This window comes from Poecilia formosa, unplaced genomic scaffold (genome assembly GCF_000485575.1).
Source record: "Poecilia formosa unplaced genomic scaffold, Poecilia_formosa-5.1.2 Scaffold142, whole genome shotgun sequence".
NCBI lineage: Eukaryota > Metazoa > Chordata > Actinopteri > Cyprinodontiformes > Poeciliidae > Poecilia > Poecilia formosa.
The window spans coordinates 27,572-52,325 of NW_006800081.1; the positions used below are offsets into that span (position 1 = coordinate 27,572).

General features: G+C 38.5%; 2 protein-coding genes across 18 annotated transcripts in view; both read right to left on the reverse strand.

The window, feature by feature from the left end:
* The window catches only part of mapk8ip3 (mitogen-activated protein kinase 8 interacting protein 3), a 29,118-nt gene extending 12,848 nt beyond the window's left edge, over positions 1-16,270 (reverse strand). For 4 of the 15 annotated variants that reach the window (XM_016676804.1, XM_016676801.1, XM_016676803.1 and 1 more), the window contains exons 1-13: positions 15,254-16,269; positions 10,176-10,296; positions 9,884-9,954; positions 8,907-8,998; positions 8,142-8,165; positions 6,030-6,177; positions 4,721-4,952; positions 4,523-4,625; positions 3,537-3,655; positions 2,927-2,938; positions 2,524-2,541; positions 1,642-1,699; positions 638-790 (exon numbers count right to left, since the gene is read on the reverse strand). In XM_016676804.1, coding sequence (XP_016532290.1) covers positions 638-790; positions 1,642-1,699; positions 2,524-2,541; positions 2,927-2,938; positions 3,537-3,655; positions 4,523-4,625; positions 4,721-4,952; positions 6,030-6,177; positions 8,142-8,165; positions 8,907-8,998; positions 9,884-9,954; positions 10,176-10,296; positions 15,254-15,553 — 1,451 coding nt within the window. In that variant the 5' untranslated portion in view covers positions 15,554-16,269. Of the gene's footprint in view, positions 1-637; positions 791-1,641; positions 1,700-2,523; positions 2,542-2,926; positions 2,939-3,536; positions 3,656-4,522; positions 4,626-4,720; positions 4,953-6,029; positions 6,178-8,141; positions 8,166-8,906; positions 8,999-9,883; positions 9,955-10,175; positions 10,297-15,253 lie in introns of all 15 variants that reach the window. The other 11 variants (XM_007562822.2, XM_007562825.2, XM_007562820.2 and 8 more) reach the window with 7 other exon arrangements.
* jpt2 (Jupiter microtubule associated homolog 2) lies at positions 1-24,720 on the reverse strand. 3 transcript variants are annotated; one of them, XM_016676813.1, is made up of 6 exons: positions 24,549-24,718; positions 22,414-22,565; positions 21,689-21,840; positions 20,466-20,502; positions 19,651-19,891; positions 1-41 (listed from the first exon to the last, which is right to left on the reverse strand). In XM_016676813.1, the coding sequence occupies exons 1-5, from the start codon at positions 24,602-24,604 to the stop codon at positions 19,656-19,658; spliced, it is 633 nt and encodes a 210-aa protein (XP_016532299.1). In that variant the 5' UTR covers positions 24,605-24,718; the 3' UTR covers positions 1-41; positions 19,651-19,655. The 3 variants fall into 3 exon arrangements, with proteins under 3 accessions (XP_016532299.1, XP_007562893.1, XP_007562892.1); XM_007562831.2 differs by lacking the exon at positions 1-41 and having other exon boundaries at positions 18,531-19,891; positions 21,725-21,840; positions 24,549-24,720; XM_007562830.2 differs by lacking the exon at positions 1-41 and having other exon boundaries at positions 18,531-19,891; positions 24,549-24,717.
* Positions 24,721-24,754: the final 34 nt, after the last annotated feature.

The window sequence follows — 24,754 nt, forward strand, 5'->3', positions numbered from 1 at the left end:
TGTGTGTGTGTGTGTGTGTGTGTGTGTGTGTGTGTGTGTGTGTTTTATTTGCTTTTAAAAATATCAGTACTTTTAATCTTCTCCCAGGTTGTGAGCACCTTTTTTTTGAAATCTGCCTGTATATAAGCTTAATTTGACCTAAACATTTAAATCCATCTTCATCTAAAGAAACTTCCTAGATAATCATCCTAGTTCACAAAAATCAGACGTATGAAACTAGTGCTAGGAATGTGATTATTCTGGAAAATGCAAGGACATGTGATTTAAATGTGCAGCGGTGCTTTGACATTTCAATTAGTGTTGAATTTCTGCGTCTAATTAAACATGAACTTGGAAACCGAAACAGGTTTTTTTTTTGGGGGTTTGGTTTGAGAAAAACAAACAGAAACTATAAGCTTCACATTTGAATATTTTCCTCTTCCCTGTTATATTTGCACCCAGCAAGAGAAACAGGTATTTAACACTATCATGTTGCTACTGCTGAGGCAAACCTGCTACTTTGCCCTCCCTGGGTTTTGGGTTTCAGGTCAACAGGTTCTTGTTGTGTACCAACTGTGGAGCTCTCCCGTCCTGAACTTTATCGCCTCTGAAATCTTTCAAAACAAACCTAAAACAAAAACAGAGAAGTTTCTCTCACCTCTTGATTTCTTCCTCCAGCTCCTTGATTCTGGCGTCCACCTTGTTCTTGGACTGCCGCACCGCCTCCAGCTCCTCCTTCAGCACCTCCTGCTCACTCGACAGCTCGTCCACTTTGGCGATAAGGTCGTTTTTTACAATATTCAGAGCGTTTCTGTCAAACAGCGGAGAGACAAGAAGAGCATTAAAACAAGCTGGCATATTCTAATGTAATAGTACCTTCCACGCGTAATGTCTCAATCAGGTCAGGGTAGCATATCACTGAAAATCCTTAACATTTATTTGAATAATCCAATTCCAAAATGAAAAAATAAATATCAACAGTAAATACAGAAAGTGTTTATTTCTAATCTGCTTGTGTTTAATTTTATACCATACTTTCTCCTTCCACTCAACTTTCCATGTATATCCTATATTGCCTATGAATTGACAGCTTCTTTAACAATGTCCTGTTATGACTTAGTAGTCTTAGATTTTATTGGTGCTATAAAATATTAACATTTTATGAGAACTGAATTTGGGTTACAAGTTATATTTATCAAACGAACAGAATTAAATCTGCTGAATTTAATTCAGGAAGTAGATCACCCTAATAAATAATAAATATATATAATACACAAATTTCATTGTTTGAGTTGAGTTACTGATAACTTCTGAATTATTTTATGATTAAAATAACTTTTTGTAATCTTACGTTTGGCAAATAGTTATTTACTTGTAGTCATTAAAATGATCAAAATGTATCTTTCCCACTTTTTTGTCGTGTTCTCATGTCTTTCCCATTTTGAAAACTAGTGAAAACTAGTCTATTTGTGCCTCAGGGGAACAGGAAGTCAGGGATTAAGAATTAAAAGCTTTAGACCCTGACAAACCTCTAAAAAAATGAAGTAGATATCACATAAAAACATTTCAGACACATTTTTAGGTCATGCCTACACTTGCACAATGCCACAGATACATCCAATCAGAAGACTGATATGAATTAATTAGCAGGATCGTCCTTACTTGGTCTCTAGAAGCTGTTTGTTCTCCGTCAGAAGATTTTCCACCTCCTTTCCCATCCCTGAAACAGACACATTTATTTCTCTGTCACTCATCACAGACAATAAACAAAAACTGAGACAATAACTTATTCTTAACTAAAACCCCTTAATTTAGTTTCAAACATTTTATTATTCTTTTAAAATGTAATTATGATAATTAGAAGTACAATATATTTGTAGGATAAGAAACAATCTTATGAAACATTCATAAATATTTCAGTCTACACACCAAAATATTGGCACTGCTGTCTTGTTATTATTTGACCTAAGCAGCTTCAACAACAATGTAAAAAGATTGTTTGTTTTCTTAACCACACAACTTAGCAATGTCATGCTCTAGCTAACAGCCACACATTAATTTCTTCTATCATTTAGAAAAAAAAGAAAAAAACAGCAGAAGAAGTGAAAGCAGCGAGCACAATGTGAGAAAAAGCCAAGCTAAAAGCTTTTGAAGCAAAAAATCTCTACAGAAACAGAACATCATGAATGAGGGCATGTTGGAAACAAACAAAAAGCAAAACAAAGAGGTTTCTGTGTTTTAAAGAGCTAGTTTTAATGGGAAAAAAAAATAATAAAAATGACCTATTTATATGTCCTTGCCCCTGGGAATAAAACTTTAATGTTGAGATGGTATTTAGAGAGTCTTTAGCAGGCAGATGCTGCTGTGATAATTTAGTTGGCAGATATGAAAAACTGTAGAGGTGTAATATGCAAAGGAGGCAAAAAATAATAATACACAAAAAGAAACACAATGCAGATTTTAAAAACGGAAAAACGGGATGATATGTAAATAAGTCAGGAAGGATTTAACTAGAAAATGTGAGCGTGAGCGTCGACACCTTACCGAAGAAATCGTCACGGACTGCAGGCAAAAGAAGAAGAAACGGCAGGAGGAAGAGAAACGAGTAGACAAGAAAGAAAAGGAGAGAAGTTGAAGAGAAGCATTTACTGATTTAAAGTTTGGAAGGAGTCTGTTAAAAAAATTTAATCTTGTCAAATCTTGACAATAAAGAATAAAAAGGGTCTAAATATTAGAATTTAAAAATAAGTCACAATGTTAGGTCTGCTGATTTTGAAAATGATTGAAAAAAATATGTAAAAGAAGCAGATTTGGATTTTTCCAGCAGCTTGAACAGGCAGTTCATTAAATAATTGATATTTAAAACAAAATTATGGACACAGGAGTAATGCCTCCTCTTTGAAAGATTAGTTTGGCATTTGCAGAGTACAGTGGAAAAGATACACACCTGAAAACTCGCCTATGGGAGTCACCAGCAGATGCACATGAAAGGAAGGAACAAAAAAGAAATGGGTGAAAGGTTAGCACGGGTCAAATTTCTCCCTGCTGCGGAAAATTCAAACACTTTGAATAAGTCGCAAACGAAAAATCCCAGAAACAGAAACTGAAAGAAATATACATTTAAACTGTACAAATATCGAAGCTGAGAGAAACAATGATAAGATAAATAATGACTGTGAAGAAATCGAGAATAAACCAAAACGCCTTATAATTTAATAAACCTTCCACTGCTTCATAATAAAAAAAAAGGGTGGAAAACAAGCAAGTTGGTACAACAAAGAAATAATAAAAATGAATGGACTAGCAGTGGCTGTGATCCAGTGTGTGAGATTGCACTTTTTTGTGGGTGGCGCTGCAGTGAAGCATTTCTGCAGCTTTCCATGCAAAGAAAACCACATTCCCAGCCTCGCAAGAAGAATATTTCTCTGCTAAATCCAAGACAGCTGCTGCAACATGGCCATGCATCTCAGCAACACCACAGTAGTGTCTCGTTCTGGCCTGTTATGAAACATAAAACCAGAGATAAAGCGATAGAAACATGAAATTGTTGGCCGTACCGAGCAGCTCGGCACCGGCGTCGACGTCTCCGATGATGTCCGACTTTGCGTCTTTGATCTCGTGGTACAGTGAGTCCGTGTTGATGCCGAATGCCTCGTTAACAATCCCTTGAGAAGGACTGGGGGCAAAAGCAATCAGTAGAAAACTTATAATTTTCCTTGGCCGTGTATACACAAGAAAATCCCTCTTATCAGTAACAACCCGACTGTTTTTGTTCTGAATCTTGCATCAATGATTCAAGCATTTCTTCTTCAAGAGGAAAAACCTGGGCTAAGGTTTGTTTATTATTAAAAGACAAAAACCGTCCTGATGTAAACACCCACACGTACGCAGTGACGTGCAAAAGTTTTCCTGTCTGTAGAATGTTATAAGATGTATTATAAGATGTAAAATCCCAAATGAAATCAATAAAAATCCTTTAACGTGTTTTGTGTGATAAACCAACACAATGAGGTGCACAATTATGACCTGAAAAATGTGCTGTGTGTTTGTACCCAACTTTGTGGAATAATGCTTTGAAAGTCCACACTTTGCAACAGTTACAGTTTTTTTTGTTTTGTTTTTGGGATATGTCTGTTACCAACTTTTCTACATACTAACAATTTGTCTAATTCTGTTTTGTAAAATAACTCAAACTCAGTCAGCTTGGAAAGAAGAACTCTCTGTATGTTCATTTTCAGTTCATCCATGCATGGTTTCTGAAATTAATTTACGCCTGGACTCTTGACTTTGACTGGGCCACTCTAACACAAGAGTACGTTTTGGTTCAGGCTGTTTGCTTGGATTGAACAGTGATTCGTATTTATGCTGTTTCATAATCTAACCCTGCTCTCAACTTTTCCAATGTTTTATATGTCTGGTGTGTTGATTATGCTTTATTAGAGTAAAAGATGCTTAATTCAAACACACTTTTCAGATTTTTACTTGCAAAAAAAAAAAAAAAACTTAAATAAATGGATTCTTAATAGCTGCTTTGGATTTTTACCTGTTTCCACCTCCATACACCCTGGAGTCCATTCCCATCTCCAGCTCTGGGGTGGAGTCGATTATTTCCTGAAATTCGGACCATTCGTCGCTGCTTCCCATACCTGGAGACGAGTCGCACACACCAGCCGTTACGGCGTCTCTGCTGAACTGCAAGCGACAGGAGATGAGACGGAAGCAGAAGAAGACATCCTCTCACCGATGCTGACGTTCCTGGTTTCCTGGGAAACCTGCACCTCCATGTTGCGACTGAGACGCTTGGCACCTTTCCTGCGGTTCCCGGCACGCATCATGTCGAAGTCGTAGTGCGGGGGGAAGCCCTCGTTGATGGGGGTGACGGTGGCGGAGGGGACGGAGGAGGTGGGCGTGTTGGACTTGCTTCCTGTGCTGCTGGGTGTGGCTGCGACCGAGTCGGACTCCGATTCGTCCTCCTGGATGAGCGGCAGCAGAGACGGTGAACTTGTTACGTGAGGATCATTGCAAATATTTTTGGTTTTCAACTAAGAGCTAAGAACACAAACCCCAATCTGATTTTTACATTAATTTATTTTAATGAGATGAAAGTCCTCAAGCTAGTCCAGTATCTTAAAATAAAACTTTCTTAGATTTAGTTCTCATCTTAAATCTTTATAAAAGCTCACAAATACGTAAAGATGACGCCTGAACGAAAATCACCAAATGATTAATTAATATTGGTTTAATTTTGCATTTAGCAATTTATGACCTGCAAACAAATACGGCTATCAAATTGAAATTGGTGCTTCCAGAAAAAAGAAATCAACTAACAAGCTGTGAATAATCCAAGAGCATATTAAAGCAATGACTCATTAGAGTTATAATCGCCTGCTTTTCTCATTTTCTGTAGTGTCTATCTGTGCTGTAATACTAAAATGATTGTGAACAGGAACAATAATATTGGGAATTTGTTGTGTTACAGCTAAGAAATGTTTTTGTTGGCAACTCTCCTTACGAATAAATGCAATGTTCTTTGCTATATCTCGGATAAGAGTTAAATTGCTGGATGCCAATTAAGACACAGCATTGACTGAAGTCCACTTAGAACATTAAGGACTATCTTTAAGGGTTTTTATTTTACCTTAGTCGTTTCTTTTCCGGTTAAACAAACATAACATTCCCACATTTTTAAATTAAAAGCGTAAAAAAACCCGACTACATGTGTACGGAAAGTGTAGCACGACGACACACGGTAAAACAATCACACAGCTACAAAGAAACGGCATGAAAACGACCCAAATAAAACGTGACCCCTGCATGCTTGAGTCAATGTTCATAAACATACAAATTAGATTTTTAAAGTAGCAGATTTTATGGCCGATGAGGCTGAAAACTTTTGTTTCTCTTTGAGCGACACAAGCAGGCGTGGGAGGAGCGTTGAGAGAGAAGCAGTGATGCCGGCCCCTCCGTCCTCCACTTCCCCGACTGTCGACAGGGAGCTGTGGACGAGGACAGGGCCGTGTGTCCCCCCCCACCCTCCCCATCTGTCCCACCTGAGAGGCGGAGCTGAAGGTGGAGCGGCCGAGCTTGCTGACCTGCCAGATGTCTTTCCCGGGCATCATCCTAGCCCCCCCGTGACCCCCACGTACCATGCCCTCGCCACCAGGGTACAGGCTCAGCGACGGCGGGCGCTCCGCTTTGCTGCGGGTGGAAGGGGAAGAGAGAGAGAGAGAGTCATGTGAGACTGTGCTGGTTGCCATGGCGCCTTGCAAAAGCAGTCCGTCTGCTTCAAAGCTCGCCGTGTTGCAACCACAAACTTCCAGGTGCGTCGTTAAGGTTTCATGAGACAACGCATAACTATGAAGTGCAATCTGAAAAGTGTGGCTTGCATTTCTAGCTGCCATATGTCAAACTCGTTTTCATTTTCGTTTTGGGCCGCAACAAAATCAAGAATGCCTTTAATTAAAGGGCCGCTTGTGCCAGGGTGCATTGGTAACAAGCTGCTAATGAAATAGAGAGCTGGCTTTCTCTAGACTCAATTTGTACTTTTTGAGACAAAATAACACTGAACATCTTTTCACACTGATTTATTTCTATAGAAATAAAAGCTGTTTTGATCTGACTGCTACCTTGAAGTTGTCTTTCTGTGGCATCCTGAGGTCCAGAGGGAAACAAACATTGCTACGGCAGGCCGTAAGTTTGACACATTCAATCTAAAATAAAAAATTTTCAAGACTTGACTCAGATTCTCACTTCAAAAAACTAATTGTAAATGACTGTCAAACTTTTTCAGCTCTATTATTTTAACAAAATTTCGCATCAGTTGTGTTTTAACTCACAGTTATTTGGTGCTTTTATGTTTCACTTGCATAAGTTTGTGGTTGTAATGAGGCAAAAAAAAAAAAATCAAGGTGTAAGATTAATTTTGCGAAGTACTAGATCTAATTATCATATTCAGTCATTTCCTCCCTTGCAGAACTGGTTGTCATTTGGCATGCATTCAGATGGAAAAAAAAACAACTCGATAATCTGCTAATGCAAACAATAAACAGCCTCTCACAGTCATCACTGTTCAAATCTGGCTCATTTAAAGGAGCAATTCAACATTCTGAGAAAGGCAGTTGTTTTCCTTTTCAAGGCTTTGAGAAGGTCCAAACTAATCTAAACCATCTCTAGTGTTATGAATGTATCTCCCCTGAGTCTAGCTCAGTCAGTAATTCAGCTTAAACAGTTGTCCACCTCAATAAGGACAAATGTAACCTACTCAATTAACTCAACAGCCAACTTTGTTGGTCAAACTCTAATTGTGTCATTTAAGATAAACCACGAGCGACAGCAGACAAAGACGGCAGGCAAGAAGACAAAAACAGGACAAAAACATGAGGGATAAAGAGGAGAAGGTAGATTAGGAAATCTGGAAAAGACTCTGAACATGATGCTTAATGCATTCCTTATTTTTAAAATTTGGTTTTAGAGCACAAAGTCAGTACATTCATGAAGTCGTTCTTACAGGCATTAATAACGCAGCAAATGCATAAGGGAAGTTTTATTTATTTTTTTGTTTTTACAAGCGGCATGCAAAGGTCTGAGCACTCTATGTCAATATTGTATGAGTGTTACAAACAAAACTAGTTTGTTACTATTCTCACGCTCACGTTCTGAGCATCAGAATAAAACGTATTTTACGAAAAGGAGCATTAATACAGAGGAATAATACAGAGGAAAAAAAAATCATGATTTTGGTTGTTGATTGCAACAAACAGCTCAAAACCCCATGAAGGATTCAAATCTAAAACAGGATCAAAAGATTTAAAAAGAAATCACGATTTATATTAAAAAAAAAAGGAGAGACATAAGATGAAGGTTTATGTCGCGGCTTAAAGAATGTCCTTTTGAAAAACCTCCATCAAATGCGTATCCGTTAATAAAAATACCAAAATTATAAAACTTTTTAATCGAGACGTGTAATCTAACTGAATCATTTTCATTTTGCAGAGACAGACATTTTGACTTCGGGTGCTCAAACTTCCACATGACGCCGTTTAATCTCAGCAGAAAAAGGGAGGATCTTGGTTTTGACTCCAAGCAGGTCAGTTCATAGGATGCAGCTGAGGGGAAGAGCGGGGGGGGAGGAGAGGGCAGCTATGGCACCAGGTTGGATTTACCTTTTCCTCCATGTGTGGCGTTGACTGTGCAAACAGCAGCACAGAGAGCAAAAGCCAGCAGGACAGACAAGACAGACAGATTAGTGAAAGACAGGAGACGGTGCCGTGATGACGCACAGAAACACACAAGTAAATCCTCAGATCACGGTTCTGTTGAATTTTTAGTTTCCTCTCTTTACCAGTGGGGGGGGTTTCACTGCAGCAGCTTTTCCTCCAGTTCCTACATAATGCACTCTGTAAACCTCAGTGAGGTTCACAGTGCAACGCCGGCCTCCACCGAGTGCTTTAGAAGATTCTCAGCATCATGATTTATTACATCAGACGCTGCTGCTGAGGAAAGTTAGGACGCAGCATCCTCTTTAAGAAGATCATCACACAGGAAAAGAGACTAATATGCAGCGCTTTAACGGAAGCTGCTCCAGATGTCCTGCTCCTGGTTTTCCCGTCAGGCCCTGAGGCGGCGTTGCGCTCAGCGCTGCAAGCTGATAAATGAGTACCAAACATTTCTATCTTCCAATGATTTCCCCACAAACGCTGCTATCCATTTTTGGCTCACTGCCTCTCATCTGTATCAGTTGTTCTCCACAGCACACGATGACGACGCACAGAAAAAAACACACGAACAAACAAACAAACAAACAAAAATCCTGATATGTCCACGTAAAACACTTCCAACAAAGACAACGCGTGAGAGTCACATGTCGAATCAACACATCAAGTGAACGACAGAGAGACGAGCCGAAGCGCGAGACGACGTCCACTCACGTTCGTCCACAGCCGGGGCCTTCTGATTGGCTGTTGCTCCCTGCTTGCTGCAGTTTGGACCGCTCTATGTGCTCCACGTACGTCTGGATCATCTGGGGAGCGACACACTTAACTTTCAGAACAGAAACTTAAACTTTAGGTACGTTATGAAAAGAGGCCAATGGAAAGGAATCTGCTTTATTACATAATCTACGGTGACAATTAGGGTCGGCATTTGCAGTTTGTAGGTTGAAATGTAAAAATAAAACATGTAAATACAATTGTCTATATTATAATGGAAGTTATTTTTATGCAATGGGAAACTAAAAATAGAAGCAAATACAGAAAAAAAAATAATTTCATTTACACGAAATTTAAATGATTATGTATGCCTTTATTAAATATTATGTGACCTGGATATTTGCGTTGCAGTTTAGCTGACGATCATTTAAACATGCACACTAAAAAGGTTTTCAAGGCTTTTGGAACAGAGACTGGCCCACAGCATGACAGCTCCCACACTGTACAGTGTGCAGAACTTGCTTTTTTATTTTTTATTTTTTACCCACATTCATAATTATGTCAATCTCCATAAAGTGTTTGTTACGGAAAAGCTCAATCCTCGTCTCATTTGATCAAACTCGACGTTTACGTGAGTTTTGGATGAAAACAGGTCACTGTCAAGCCTCCTGAGCAGAGGCTAAAAGAAATGGTGCTGTATCTAAAAACCAGAAAACAGTGAGTTATAAATCAGTATTTAACACTGTGATAGATACTCTGATCAACCTAAAAATTAAAGAAAAAAAAAAAAGAAGTTGCATTTGTTTTATGTAAATTGTTAAGGCTGCAAGTAAGTGGCACATTTACTGCATATTTGTTGAACAAATTTAGTGTGACTGGGGACATAAAACCTGCTGGTCTGTAAAAAGTTTGTTCTTGAAATGCCGAGCGAAAGGACCAACGTTCCTGTTTTTGAAAAGATAAATGACGTCGTTTACCTCGGTGTGGCGCTGGTGAAGAGCGTTGTACTCCTTCTTCATCTCTGCTTCACGCTCCTCAAGACGAGTGACTGCGAGAAAAAGAAGAAAAGGCGAATTTCTGGTTTCGACGAAGTGAAAACGGCTGCTTCTTTACTACTATGTAGCGCTCAATAAAAATCTAAGGCCGAACATGATTGAATAAGGATGAATCAGATTAGCAGGAGGAGCTATTTCCAGGCTCCATCTTGAGAACTCCCATCTGGTTTCAGCAAGCCTGGTTTGTTTCCTAAATTGCAGAACGTCCACTCACTCTGGTCAGAGTAGTTCTTCGTCTTCAGCTCCAGCTGCTTCCCCTGAAGCTCCAAGAGCTCCACCTGCATCTGCAGCTCCTTCTTGTCTGCTTCCAGGCTGTCCTCAAATTCAATGAATTTCTACAAAAAAAAAAAAAGTAAAGAAATACAATGAAACAAAAAAACATTAACTCAATGTTAGATTTGCTTTATTTTGGTAAATTTACATTACAAAAAGAAAAAAGGAAACAAAATAAAATGACATTTTGCAAACAAATAATTTACCATAAAGGAATAAGTTTATGCTTGTCTACCCTATTAATAGACTCATAAGTCTGCATTTATCTATCATCCTTACATCTACATACATAAATAAACATACAAATCAAGAAAAAGTGAAGGGTTTTATAGTATTATAGGGATCAGACACAGCGGACTGTTGGCTGATCTGATTGACACTGAGGTCAGTTTTAAGGTATTCCTGTGTGTTTTTATTTTTTCAACATCTTTTGATTCGTCTCACCTGGAGACATTACACAGTTTGTTTCAGCGCGTAGCGAGCCGCACAGCTCCACACCTCCACGTCTGTGTTTTTGTTTTTCATGAAGCTGTTTACAATGCCGCCTTTTTCCCCCCCAATGCTGTAAGTACACAGAGGCTTAATGCTGTAATCCTCTGACTGCAGGGAGACCAGAATTATTTTTGCAGCAGAGATGCAGGACTTCACATGAAATAGCTCAGACAAAGATTTTGGTCTAATTCTGACGCCTTAAAGTCACCTGATATCTGTCAGGAGATAATGTATTGATTTTATCTATACATCTTAAGGTAAATACTTCCTCAAATGCTGTGCCTTGCAAAAAGGATTCATAACCAATAAACCTTTCCACATTTTATCACATTAAGAACATGGATTTCTTTTTTTCTTTATAAACAAAAACATGAAAACGGTGGCGAGTGTTGGTTTTCTGCCCCCTTCACTGTCACATCCTGAAACAGCATCCTGCACTTATAAGCAGTTCTAGTCTGTAAATAAAGTCCATCTGTGTGTAACTTAATGTTACTGCAAATCCAGCTGTTTCGTTTGTCAGAAAACATCCGTAAAAAAAACGCCGTTATGACGACCAAGACAGATAAACAACGATGAATTTAAAGGAGTTTAAAGCGGAACCAGGTTAGAAAACATTGCCCCAAACTTTGACATCTCACAGAGAAAGGTTCGATACATCCGCCAGAAATAGAAACAGCATCGCTGGCCAGGCAGAGAGAGATTCACAGGCGAAGCAGCAAGAGGTAGATAGTAACACCGGAGGAACTGCAGAGATCTACAGCTCAGGTGGAAGAGTGTGACTCCAACAGGTCTGTTTTTCTTACATGCAGACGACAGTGAGATTCAGAGCTGTACTTCCAGTATAAAGTGTCGTCAGAGGCACACCTCACTTTTTCAGAAGTAAAAGAATAAAAAAATTCAAAACCATGTATCACTTCCTTTCTGCTTCACAATTACAAGCTAATCTGTGTTTGTCTATCAATTTATCAATACATTATCATTCTTTGTGGTTTTACATGTAAAAAAAAAAAAGGGTTCAATAGGTCATGGATAACTTTACAAGGAAATGTATCACAAAATTAAAACAAAATATACTGATTCTCCCTAAAAACGTTTTTTTAATTATTATTTGTAAAGCTTGGACGTAAATTGTTTATTTTCCTATAAGATAAAGGCTGAAAACAATTTTTTATTTTGTGTGTTGTACCCAAAACTGCCTACATTTTGGATATCTGTCTTAATTTTCCGCTTCAAAAAACATCATCCCATCACCTTAGACTGGAAAAAGGTTGCAGTTCTATGAATAAGAATAAAATAATCACTTTGAGTAGGATAAAAAAAATAAAATCAAATATTATTTCGTCAAACTCTTTGGTTCTGTGTAGATTTTGTCCAGGATGAATAATTCATCCGGTATCCTTGTGATGATCGAGTGGAACTAATTTACTTCCCTGACAAACCGCAGCTAAGTGCATTTCGGTCACATTTTCAGCTATTTATAACGTGTGAAATCCGTGAAGAGAGTGAAGTGACAACAGCAGGGATGATGCTGAGAAATCTGCATAATCGCTGTGAAATCCTGTAGACTTGTTGTCGGGTCATACCTGTTCAACCTGAGGAACGCTTTTAATTCAAACAAGATCAAAAAACAAAAACTGAAACAGAAAGTATAAAGCGTGTGATGCTCAGTGGTGAAAGCTGACCGGTCCATTAGAGGAAAAAAAAAATGGCAGCTTATTTTCAAAACAGGTAAGGGGAGTCTCGATTTATAGACAAGTCGAGATTCTGTCTTTGTTTTCCATCATCCGAGGCCCCACAAACCTCGTAATCTGAGTCGCTTTTTGCTCCGGCCTCGCAACATTTACTCAAGAGAGAGTTTTAATGTGTTTTGAGATTCCCTCCATGTTTTGTCTCTTATTAGCTTTCTGTCTCTTGACCCGAGTCCAAGTGCGGCTCCGTGAGCTCCAGCCTGTTTCTTTCTCTCTGCTTTTATCCCGTTGTCTGCTCAAATCGGGTTACAGTGCCAGCGCTCTGTGCAGCTATTGATTTCCTTGACTGCAACCGTGCCGACGTCGTCCCATCCCCCACCGAGCGCCGCTCACGGTCAGACTAAACGAGCGGTTTATCCGTCGCATTGTGTTCTTTGGTCAAAACCGTGAAGGAAAAAATAAATGCTTTATTTGGTCACTCATAAACTGTGGGTTTATCTTACTCAAAGCTCTCCAATATTTGTTGCTGACTTTGGATGCCACTGACCCACTGAACCCTTTGCCAATGACTAACTTATGGTACTATGTTTTTTTATTTTATTTATCTCACAGACTTTGTGAACAGGAAGAACCAATTCAAGGTTGAATGAGAATTTAATGTGGGAAACCCTCACCACTCGACCACCAGCTTGACCCCTTAGTTTCTCTAAGGAAAGGGTCAAACCTATGAGGAGAAGTTGCAAACTAAAAAAGTAAACAGCAACATTTACCATTTCATTCATTTCATAATTTCTGTTGGGTCATTTGCAATAAGAAAATAGGGGAGGGGAAAAACACACAGTTCAGTAATGAATCAAAACTCAAAGAACCTGAGGAGATGCACAGGCTGAAGCAGAGCTTAATTTAAACTTTTTATCCGTTGTCTTACCTAAGCCGCTCCATTGTTCCAAGTGTTTACAGAAAAAAATTAAAGATAAAAGACATGTAACAAGTACTAGCTTTGATTTGCAGTTACTTATGAACATTTCCAATGTATGTCGCACTTTTCTTACACTAGTAAATAACTTAATTGCTTACTTGACTTACATTCTTTGGATCCGGCATTTTTACGTATAAACAAACGGCGTTTTGAAGAGAAAATATGGAGAGTACGTTTTCTGAGCTTTTAAATTACTGGGAGTTCTGGAGCCTCGGTTGCTTACGCCTCAGGTTGTCTTTGTTAAATTATATCGTTTGTATGTCGTTTGTGTAACTGATGTGTAAAGGTGAAGGATGAACTCCAACTCGGCTGTGTATTTCCTGGGTTTTTATTACGTTTCCCAGAATCTCTTTGTGAGTTACCATATTTACAAAAAACCTTTTCTGAGTTGTAGGGACCTTTTTAAAATTCCACGATTTTCCCGCTTGCAGTTGGATTTTCACAATGAAGTGAAGAGCCCTGACATTTCTAAGTAAATACAGTATGTTGTATTATGCAGCAGGAAGTGGTTTAATTCAACAAATTTGTACTGAAAACACTCTAAACTTGTTAACTGAACCCTCTTAGAAGAGCCAGTGAAACGCATTAAAAGTAAAGTTGATGCTTGTATGGATGCCAGTGAAACGTTGAATTACAGTTAAGGCACTTTATGATGTCATGGTATTAAAAAATGGCTAGAGGTGGAGTATGTGCTTTAATTTAATAGCTTACATGTTGCACTACTGTACTCTTTCTGTTTTTCTCTGTTTTGTTAGAGTGATGCTGTTCTCCAGTCACTGCTGCAAGAACCCACAGACTGACTCTTTACTTTTGCGTTTGCATATTGAGAGCTGTTATTTTTTTTAATATACTTCAGAGGCCTGGTGACAGCACTCTGTAAGTGAAGCATGTTACTAATATATTGCTTTTCTGATGGGGGAAAACCCAGAGAATAACAGCAGCCTTCTTGTCAGCCTTTTGGTGGCAGTAATTAATAAGAGGGGTTTGGGATTCTGCCCAGGGCGGCTTCGTCTTTTGGGTGGCATCAAGCAAACCAAAGTATCATAGAACTGTTCCATGAACAGTTTTTTTTTTTTTTTTTTTATTGCCTGTGCCGATCGATTATCACTTGATGCTGTTTCTGTGTTTTTGAAGTTTGTTCTGCTTTCTACAATCTCTACTACATAAATTTTGCATATCGTCAACTATTTAAAATAAAAGAACATTAATATCTAGTTTTTAGTGCTCCTGAAAAGTTACAAAGTGTTTTTTGTTAGTTTAGTCTTTCACCTTCATTGTAGGACTGAGTGTGTGTTTGATTGTGTGTGTTGGTAGGAGGAGGAATTCATCCATTCATGCAAAAACAACCACTGCTTACAGCTGGTACAACTATTAATGTTTCTTAAATTTTGTTTTTTAGACGGTAAATAATGGACTTTAAATCCAGAAGAATTTGAAATTGTTTTAGACAATCAGACACCATCAGAAAAACATAAAACAATAATAATAAAAAAGGGTTAATTCTTGACTAAGAATGTATTTTATTTTTTGTTTGTTTGTTTGCAAAGTGCTGGTGGAGGTCCCCTGCTTACCCTGGGGGGCAGGGGGGGGGAGCAGAACCAGCCAAGTTCATTTATGCCATGTACCGGCTCTGTCACTGTACAGTAATAACTACATTCTGCCTGTACTGTATAGGCTGTTTCTTGTAATACGTCTGCTATTACATATGTAAGACTGTAAAAATCTCTACACACATAAAGTATATTTATGAATAATGAATAATAATAGACTGATGCCAACAGTCTTAAAATAACCAATCCTTTCCAGAAGGGCCGTGACTGATGAGGTGAGGATGAGGATGAAGGAGTGTGTGTCACCCACCTCCTCCGCCTGCTTACGCAGCGCTTTCTCTCGCTCGTACTGGGTGATGAGCTGCTCGTTGTCCTCCTTCAGCAGCTCCAGCTCCACTTCGTGCTCCTGGTTCTCGGTGAGCACCGCGTCCAGGTTCTCCAGGACGTTGACCACCAGCGGCATCAGCTCCTTCACCACCTCCTCGTCGTAGCTGTGAATGAGCCGCTCGAACTCCCGGTAGATGCTGTTGGCCAGGCCCGACACCCGCTCCGACATCACGGTGCCGGAGCCGTAGTCGTCCTGGTACACCACCTCGTCTATCTCCATCATCTTGGCAGCTGCACTATGTTTATCCAAACAAGACTATATAAGCCACAAAAAAAAAAATTAAATAAAATAATTAAAAAAAATAAATGTTCAGGCCTGTAAGGCTGGACTGTCACAGTGTTATGATCCAGTCAGCACTTAGGGGTGGGAAATGGAGGGTATTTAATCACAGTATTTCCTCCAACCGGCTGCAGGAAGCGCTTATTCCATGTTCTGCAGATGCGCCGGTTACGCGTGCTGCTGTGTGCGGATAACCTTGAGCTGTAAACGGTCCATATTGGTTAAAATACGCTGATATGCACAGAGCGTTTATCAACTGTAGTCTTAGCAGGCTCTGCCCCCCAGCCGCGGCCCAGCCTTTGGCCCCCTCCCACGGAGTGATCCAGCCCGGGGTTCGGCCCTCTCCCAGCCCATGCCGAGGAAACGAAAAGCCTCCGACGATGATGTTGCACCTGCTTCTCAGCAGCCGCAGCCATGGACCCCTGCCATTACACTGGCGGGGGAGATAAATAAATAATAAATAGGTGAATAAATAATCCGCGTCTCCCGATCCGCCACTATAGCCGCGTTTCGCCCATGTTTTTCTCCTCTTCCGGCGGGCCGCCGGTGAAGCTGCGTCGGGCGTTGATGGTGATGTCTCCCTTTGGGAGAGGCTCTCCCTGCCGTTCAGATGGAGGAGCCAGCTGACCGAGTCAGCCCCACGTCACGCCGTCTGCAATCAGTCAAGTCGTGCACACGGACAAGAAAACAGCTGTATGATTTCAAAATAAAAGCTGCGTCAACGTGTCTGTGTGGACCTCTGCTGGACGACTTAGAAACGTTTCTTCTAAAGACATTATTGCGTTTAAGTTCTTAATTATATTCCAGGTACGTTCCTATTTGCTCATTAAGTATTGAATTAAGAAGTGGGGCATATTTATTTTTTTCAAAATTATTTATACTTTTTGACCTTTTCCTGTGATGCAACGCCAAACCTGTGTTTTCTCAGGAATTCATAGATCGACACACACAAAAACATATGATTTTGAAGTGAATGTGTGTTGCTCAATTTGAATGGAACATTTTTAGCTTTCTTGTTTCGACAACTTCAGCTGTACAAATCACAGTTTGAAGGATGAGTTCACTGAGTATTTAAAAATTGTGTGTATAATTTAATTGGGACATAAAATATATTTATCACTTGCTACTCCTTTTTGAAAAAAAAAGAGGTTGCATTTAATTATTATTTCATATTAAATTCCCCCAGTTTGAGGATTGACATGATTTCTTTGTCCTATTTATACAGTTCTGTTTTTTTTTTTGTTTTGTTTTTTTCTCTATTTCCATGCTGACTGTAACAGGTCTAATTACATTAAATTGACTAATTTTCTTGAAAAAAAATCAGTATCATGATTTATTTTGATGCATATGCACTGAATATATAGTCAAGAAAATACTTTTTACTGTACTAATGCATGCACATAACTATAGTTTTCCTCTGTCAAATTAAGTCATTTTAACAAATTAAATACACACATTTTTGTATGTGTGTATTTAACTATTTCTTACTTCTACTTAAGTAAAAACACATTACAGTAATGCTACTCTTATTTGATAAAAAATTTACAGTAAGTTTTATTTCCTGAAGAAAACAAAGCTATGCAATTCATTTCAGACAAATAACAGGAAATTATTCTTTTATTAGCCTTTGTTGCTATGAACTTAGTAATAAGTATTGTAATTGTAGTTTCCCACTTAATAAAATTAGAAAAATATGTATCTAAAAGACGCCCCAAACATAGAAAAAGGTTGAAGTACTAAAACTTTTGTATCAGATTTACAAATCTATTAAAATGGGCCACTTAATTATCTATATGCATTCATACACAGGTAGTCTACAGAAATAACAGTGAATAGATATTTTTTTTAACCTTTGCTTATCCCCATTAGTTTTATGTTGGAAGTATTAAACCGGAAGTTCAGATGTTTCTGACGGAGGATTACTTGACTTGTATCCGCATCATTAACTGATGCCAGAATCTTGGTCATAACGACCACTCTTCAAAAAATGTTCAATAAATCACTTTGTATAGCTGACAATAGGCACTACTTATATTTAGCCACCATTTTAACATTACTTACCCAATTTATAAAATTGATAAAGTCTTCCTTTGTAGATTTGCTATGTAGACAATGAAATTAAGTGCCTGCCAGGGTTTAGTTATTTAAGCACAGAAAACAGGAATATCTCATGTAATGTGTCGCTGTTAAGGTCTTGTGACCGACAGTGACTCAGCAGCCTTGTTCCTCTTCAGCTTCATTTTTGAAGTAGACAGAATGAAGCCCTGAGGAGGAAATACGCGATTTCACAACCATACGAAGACGCAAGTCGAGTTTCGCTTGCAATCATTACTTTGTGTTGGCCTGTCAAAAATAAAACCCAAAACTAAACGATGAGGTTTGTGGTTGTTGAATGTGGGAAAGGGACATAAATACTTTCGCTAGCCACAAGATTTTTGTTTGTTCTGAGAAAAACATGTCTTGATAGTAACTTCTATTGTTGGTAGAACAAACTTGCCTCACAAGTGATGCAAGAATCCCCCCTCCCCAGTTTTAAATAACCATTTCCTACCTGTATGGAGATTTCATGTTTTCTCTGGGTATAAAATAAAAAAAACATGAGTATCTTGGCTATAGAAGTACTCTGATGCATCAGAGTGAATGTATGGTTGCTTTTCTCCGCATCACACCCATGGTGCGCTGTCTAGGGTTTACGCCAGCTTTTGCTTAAGCGTCTTCACCTCATTGTCCAAGTCTATAAAAATATGTCCTAACTAGTTGTCTTCTTCTGCTGTAATCAAATGTAAACATATGAATTCATCAAATGTATGTCACACCCAAGTGCAATTGACATGTAGATGATTTTAATTCCTCTTCAGTGAAATCAAGGTCGTCAGAGACGCTTCCCTGTTCTTGGAAGGCAAACAAAACAAAGCTCAAATGCAAAACAAAAGTTTTATTTCAATACACAGGACTCCTTTCTTCTGCTGCACTCATTTGCTGCCAGGCACATCAAACAGAGAGGGGACAGGCTGGCATCGGAATAACTCGTCTGTGCTTAATGATGTGGATGAAAAAGGCGATCAGAGGAGCCCACCTGCACTCAGGTGGGCTGCGAGCTTGTTTAGAGTTCACACGTCTTCAGCCGTTTTAATTTAAAACATAAACAGAGGCTGACCCCTCCAAGCAAAAGGAAAGGCATGTTCTCAGATAATGCAAGCAACGAGGACAGAAGCAGAAAATTAACCCGCACAGTACATTCACATACAATCAAAACGGAATTTACCTTGAAACATTTAAAAGTCAATCTTAGGATTCATATTTGCTTGATTGTTTTTTTTGTTTTGTTTTTGGCACCCGTACAGATTGTATTTTAATGTCATTTTTGTCTACATGTTAGGCAATAGTAAATAAAAAAAAAAGATGACAAATGCTAAGCTAATAAGGTGTCTAATTACACATTTAAATGCTAAAAACCGTAAGGATCTGACAGGTCAAAAATATTGAAAGGATGCTAAATTTCTTGAAACATTTTGCACAAAACTTTGGTGTGAAAAAAAAATCTATTTCTCTTTCCTGACTAAAAGGCAACATATTAGGTTTATCAATCAGTATTAGCTCCACAATATAAATCCAGGTCCATTGAGGTTAAAAATAACAATTCTATTTAATTTTGAAAATTTGATTTCATCCAATCTACAAACAACAAGAATAACCTCACAACTGAGCTTGAACATTGTTACAGTCATGGTGATTGGGAAATATCTAGCTAGCTGATTGACTTGTGTGTGATTGTATTATTGCAGGATTCAGTGAGGAGGAAGAGGAAGGGTGAAGAGTCAAAAAGACGGGACTGAGACAAAGAGTGAAAAGTGCAAAAAAAAGTTGAAAAACAACTAGAAATGAGAAATCTGATGTGGACAACAGCACCAACAAAGAGATCTACAGGCAGCTTGTGTACTGTACAGATGAATTAACCGCTGGAGGTGCAGAACAGGAATGAGAGAGAATCAACAGGGAAGCAGACGATGAACAGACTGGGAGAAGTGGTGGGTGTGTATGATCATCAGTAGAAAACCACGCTGGACTTTCCTCCGGGGGGATTGAGGACCCTGTTGTGAGAGCGAGGCTTGGGCCCCAGGTGAGGCTCGTGGTTCTTCAGCATCGTCTCGTCAGGAGCCGCTGCGGCAGGTTTGGGATCCGGACTGGCCGAGACGGCTGGAGGCTCTTCCTTAGGTGGAGCAGGCGCCGGGGGGGCGACCTCCTCTTTCACTGCTGGCTGGCTCACTTTGGCTTCAGGTGCTTAAAGGAGAAAAAAAACAAAGTTTCTCAAATGGTGGTTAGCGACGAGGCGTCGCAATAAATGAAAACTGCTTCATGTCCAACACAGAAGAAACTAAGGTGCGATCACAAACGTCTCCTGCAGTTCTTATTTGAGGCATTTCCTTTACTTACTAGGGCGGAAAAAACAAATCTTTGTTTCTAAGACTTTAGCACTACTGTGTTTACAGTCTGCCTCAGAAACAGAGGGGGAGTTTCTACAATAAGTAGCAGATTAGTGGAATAAATAGTTTTGCTAGATTTAGATTCCTGAAAAGAAGAAAGTCTTTTCCATGTGACCTAATGCTGTACCATCTTTATTCTTAATAAATGCAACACAGAGCCAATAACGGTATACATAGGGTAACAAAAATGTAAAAACTTGGGCTAATATTACTATAAAGCATTCACTGAATTACAAGTACTGAGTGGATTGAGAACAAATGACCCATTTATGCAAGTACCAAGCACAGACGTGTAGCCAATTTATTTCCATATGCATGTTTTTTAGCAAAAATATTGCCAGCATTTCAAAAAACCGACAACATTAACTCACCTGGTGATTCAGGCTCAGGTCCCACACTTAGATTATCCTGCAATAAAATCAGATACATTTATTTTATAACAAAAGGGAAAAATATTAATTCCGTTTCATTTTGATGGGGGCAAAAAAAACCCTATGTTCTTTGTGTTCTATAAAAGCAGGTATCATGCAACACAACAGAATTGTGTTGCATGACAAAGCAATAATAAAATGCAGTTTGTAGTATCCAGAAGCAAATTAATTATGACAGAAAACTCCAGAAATAAATAAAATTTTCTTCAAATGTAACAAAGTTTGAGGGTACAACTGATTTTTTTATTTTGTATTTTTTATCATTTGCATCTTTCTTTTTTGTTGAAATACGTTTATTTTTCATTAATCTGATTCCAGTGACACTGTAGCCTAAGTAACGATTGAATAAGTGAATATAAGAGACTTTCTGTGTATTGGCGCCACTACAACAATCACTTCCATTCCATGCAGTGTGAAAACTTTAAATGAAACTAAAAGCTGAATTTTTTTTAAGTAAGTAAATCATAGGACAGGAGCAAAGCGGTGAAGAAGGGAAGAGATGGTACAACGGGTTCAATCTGAGTTTCTCTTCTTGGATCCCCAAGCAAAATGAGAACAGTTTTACACCAAATCCTGTGACTGGCCACAAACTATCAATGGTTCAGGAGCCCAAGTAACTCTACAACACAAACCTAAGACAGTTGAATTACTAATCCTTTTTTATATGCGAAACTGATTTTTCCAAATTCATTTTAAATTATTATTAATCAGCCATGTGTTTCAAGTGCTGAAACATTTTCTTTTGGATCAAAAAAATGAAAGGTTCAACATTCATTAAATAGCTCCTCACAACAATTTCTTTTTTTAATTATTATTCGGCTCTCATAAACCCACAAGCTATTTTGTAATAACGTGGATAGTAAATTTTATTTTATTTTGTGTTTAGTCTCATTCTGAGATCAATTATTAGAGACAAATCTGACTTTTTAGGGATTGCATCTGAGTAATCCTTTAAAAAAAAAAACTGAGACAACATAAGTTCTGGGGCTGCAGGAGAGTTAAATGAAGAGTCATCGAGAAGAATCTGAATCTCGTCAGAGTAAAAGTTATCAGTAGTTAACGATAGCCAAATAGGGGGAATCAAAGCACAAAAAGGTGCTGTGTTTATAATAGAAACTGAGGTTTTTTAATCAAAGAGACCAAAAGGTGGGCTTCTGGTCTACCTTTGGCTTGTTTGGGTGGCTTCGGCTGGGGCTTACAACAGGTGTGCTTTCTGCAGACCCAAATATGTTGCTGGAGGCTCCACCTGGAGGTACTGGTCTCTGTGGCTGAGATGGTGCTTCGGGTTCCCCGAATATCCCGCTGCTCTTCCCACCTGCACAAAGTATCAGCAAGCTGTGGTCACACTTTGCAACAGTAATAAAGTCTGGATGACGCTGAGCTCTACGGTTAGATACCAACAGTGTTTGACAGAAAATGGTTTTATAAGGCTGCACATTTCTGTGAATCTGAGTTTGATATTTTTTCCCCCCAGCTTGTTAATTTACCTTTACTTTAAAGTCTCTTATTTTTGTTTTTATATTCAATCCTAATATGAATCTGCATGCTTCATAGTGTCTGCCATCAAGCTGCTGGAAAACCTGAAATTATCCACTGACAGACATTAAAGGATGTTTCCATTTGTTTTTCTTCAGGTTACCACAACGTTAAACTGTAATCTGGGTGTAGAAACAAATTCGTGTCACATTGTGAGCACGATCTAATGACAGGAAAACAAAATATAGACAAGTTTTCGACAGTTAGACTCAGCTCAGATCTTATTTCATTTTATCAGACACTTGACAGAACCCAGAGGAGAGTTATGAGCAGACACACAGGAGCTATATTTATACTGGCTTTATCACATCAGACTCACAACTTTCACACTTTAGACTTGGACAAAGCTGACCTGGAGGGTTGGAGCGTCTTGATACGTTTTGGGGCTCCTCTGGTGCAGCAAAAACTTTAGAGGCCATCTTATTGGACCGTCTCAATGGAGTGCTATCCTCTTCATAGCCACCAAAAAGGTTACTGGAGCCGCCACCGGGAGGCTGCAGCACCCTGCATGGAAAAAAACGAAACAATAACTCTTACATTACAGACTCTTATCTCATTCAGACATACAAATATTCCTTTACTAAGAAACCAGGACAGATAACCTTTTTATTCTTTGGTTAAAAGTTCATATCTCTAAACTAACAGACTGCTTCGGTATTCAGAAGACTCCAAGGTTAGAATTGAAGACTTCAGAGTTTAGAAATTTAAAAACGCTTCATTCGTCACTAAACATACTGGGTGAGGAAATGTTCTGACTTCTAGTATCTAGCACGTCAACAGGAAATACACATAGGGAATCCAGTTTACAGTCAGCAATGCCAATCATCTAAACTGCAACAACCATGCTGATGCTGAAAACAGTTTAAATGTCAATCCTGTGCGTTTTCTTCTCTTTCTTAACAATTTAATCGTGTTTAACAGCTGAACAGTTAAAGCTCTCTCACACACAGGACGACATCGCGTCTGTTCTGAATCCCAATATCTTGACAAAAAAAAGAGGCTCCTGAACAGTTACAATAAATTAATAAATTATTTCAACACAACTACAAATTCAAGGCTTTTTTTTTTTTTGTCAAATGGAAAATTAAAATCGTTAAATATTCTTAATTAAAATTGAAGAAGAATAAGAGTAATTTGCATGTTCTGTAAGTGCTTTTAGTTTAATTTTATTTGTATAAACACCACTGTTCCATAACCTGGAGTGTATTACTGTATTAGTAGATGACCAGTGAGATGGTAAAAATCAATGTTTTTTTTTTTTTTTTTTTTTAAATACTATAAATACTTAATTACCAAAGCAATTAACATTTCATTTTCCCCATTAGGTAAAAACCTATTTTGAAGGCTCTCCTTCAAAATGAACTGATCAGCTAAAATTCATATTTATGTGATGGAGCTTTAAAAAAAAAAAGATTTCAGATCAGAAATGGGACATAGAATCTCATAGTTGAATCTTTGAAAAGTGGTTCTACTGCTCAGCCATACCTCCAGTTTTTCCATTTCTTGTGCCAGAATTGGCAGTGAAAACAAGAACGACTGGTGCAAAGCAAGCACAGGCTCCATGTCATGCTCGAACTGCTGTTTTAAACCTTTTTTTTTGTTGTCAAAATAAAGAATGTGTGCTCAAGTTGTTAAAACAAAAAAAACAATTTACTTTAGAAATTATTTTTTGTCTTTTAGGAAATGGAGAATGGGATCTGAAAACACAAATGCTTTCACATGCTTATACAGCTCTGAAAAAAGAAAGACTAAAAGCAAACTATATTTTCAAGAAGACACTGGGACTCTGGTTGAGCCTAAAAAGTAGTGAGTAGTTATTTTCAGGATGGATCTGGTTAAACAGCCACAAATTAATGTATTTTTTAAAAAATAAGTATAGACATAAACAGTATGTAATCTCCCTGTATAATGTGGCAGCAAAACATACTGCAAGCGCAGCCAAATTACATGCCATTTGATTATATGTGCTGGGGGATAAAGCTGTATGCATGAAAACATTTTTTTTTTAGTTTGACAATATCTCTTTAAAACAGGACACAGCTACCTTGCAGTCAACTGTTTCATGAAGTTGACCGCATAGCTGATGTTTTCGAATGATAGTAAAAGAAGAAGAAAAAAAAAACACTCCTGAGTAACAAGAGCAATGTGACCACGCCGCTGTTATTGGTGAATACAAAGACGAGCAGTCTGAAGAGCATTTCCCACTTCCGCAGAGACAGACAACGCCTGGGAGGCTAGCTTGAAGGCTATCTTGACTCTTGTGTTTAACTTAAAAAATAATACTTGTACTTATCAAGCTGGGTAAATGGTCATATTACATTATGTGAAATTACCCTGGTAAAAAAATATATTTAGAGCTTCATGTTTGAAGAAATTAGCAAGTGACGTTGCAAGAAAGCGAAAAACGTTACCCGACAACGTTTATCAACAGTCAAAATAAGCCTCCATCTTTCGGCTAAACTAGCCGTTAGTGGGCATTATAGTCACCTGGAACTTGGTTTTTCACCACTATCCAATCCTTGAAACATGTTCGTCGAAGTCATAGTGGTTTTGTTTGAACTACGTCAAGTTTAAGAAGGAAACTTCTTCAGTTCGCCACCTAGACGACCAATAACTTCGCCCCGTCTGCACTGCAGCCAACAAAAGTCCCGAAGAATTTAACTCCACCCAGCTGTGACGCAGAGAGTTATTAT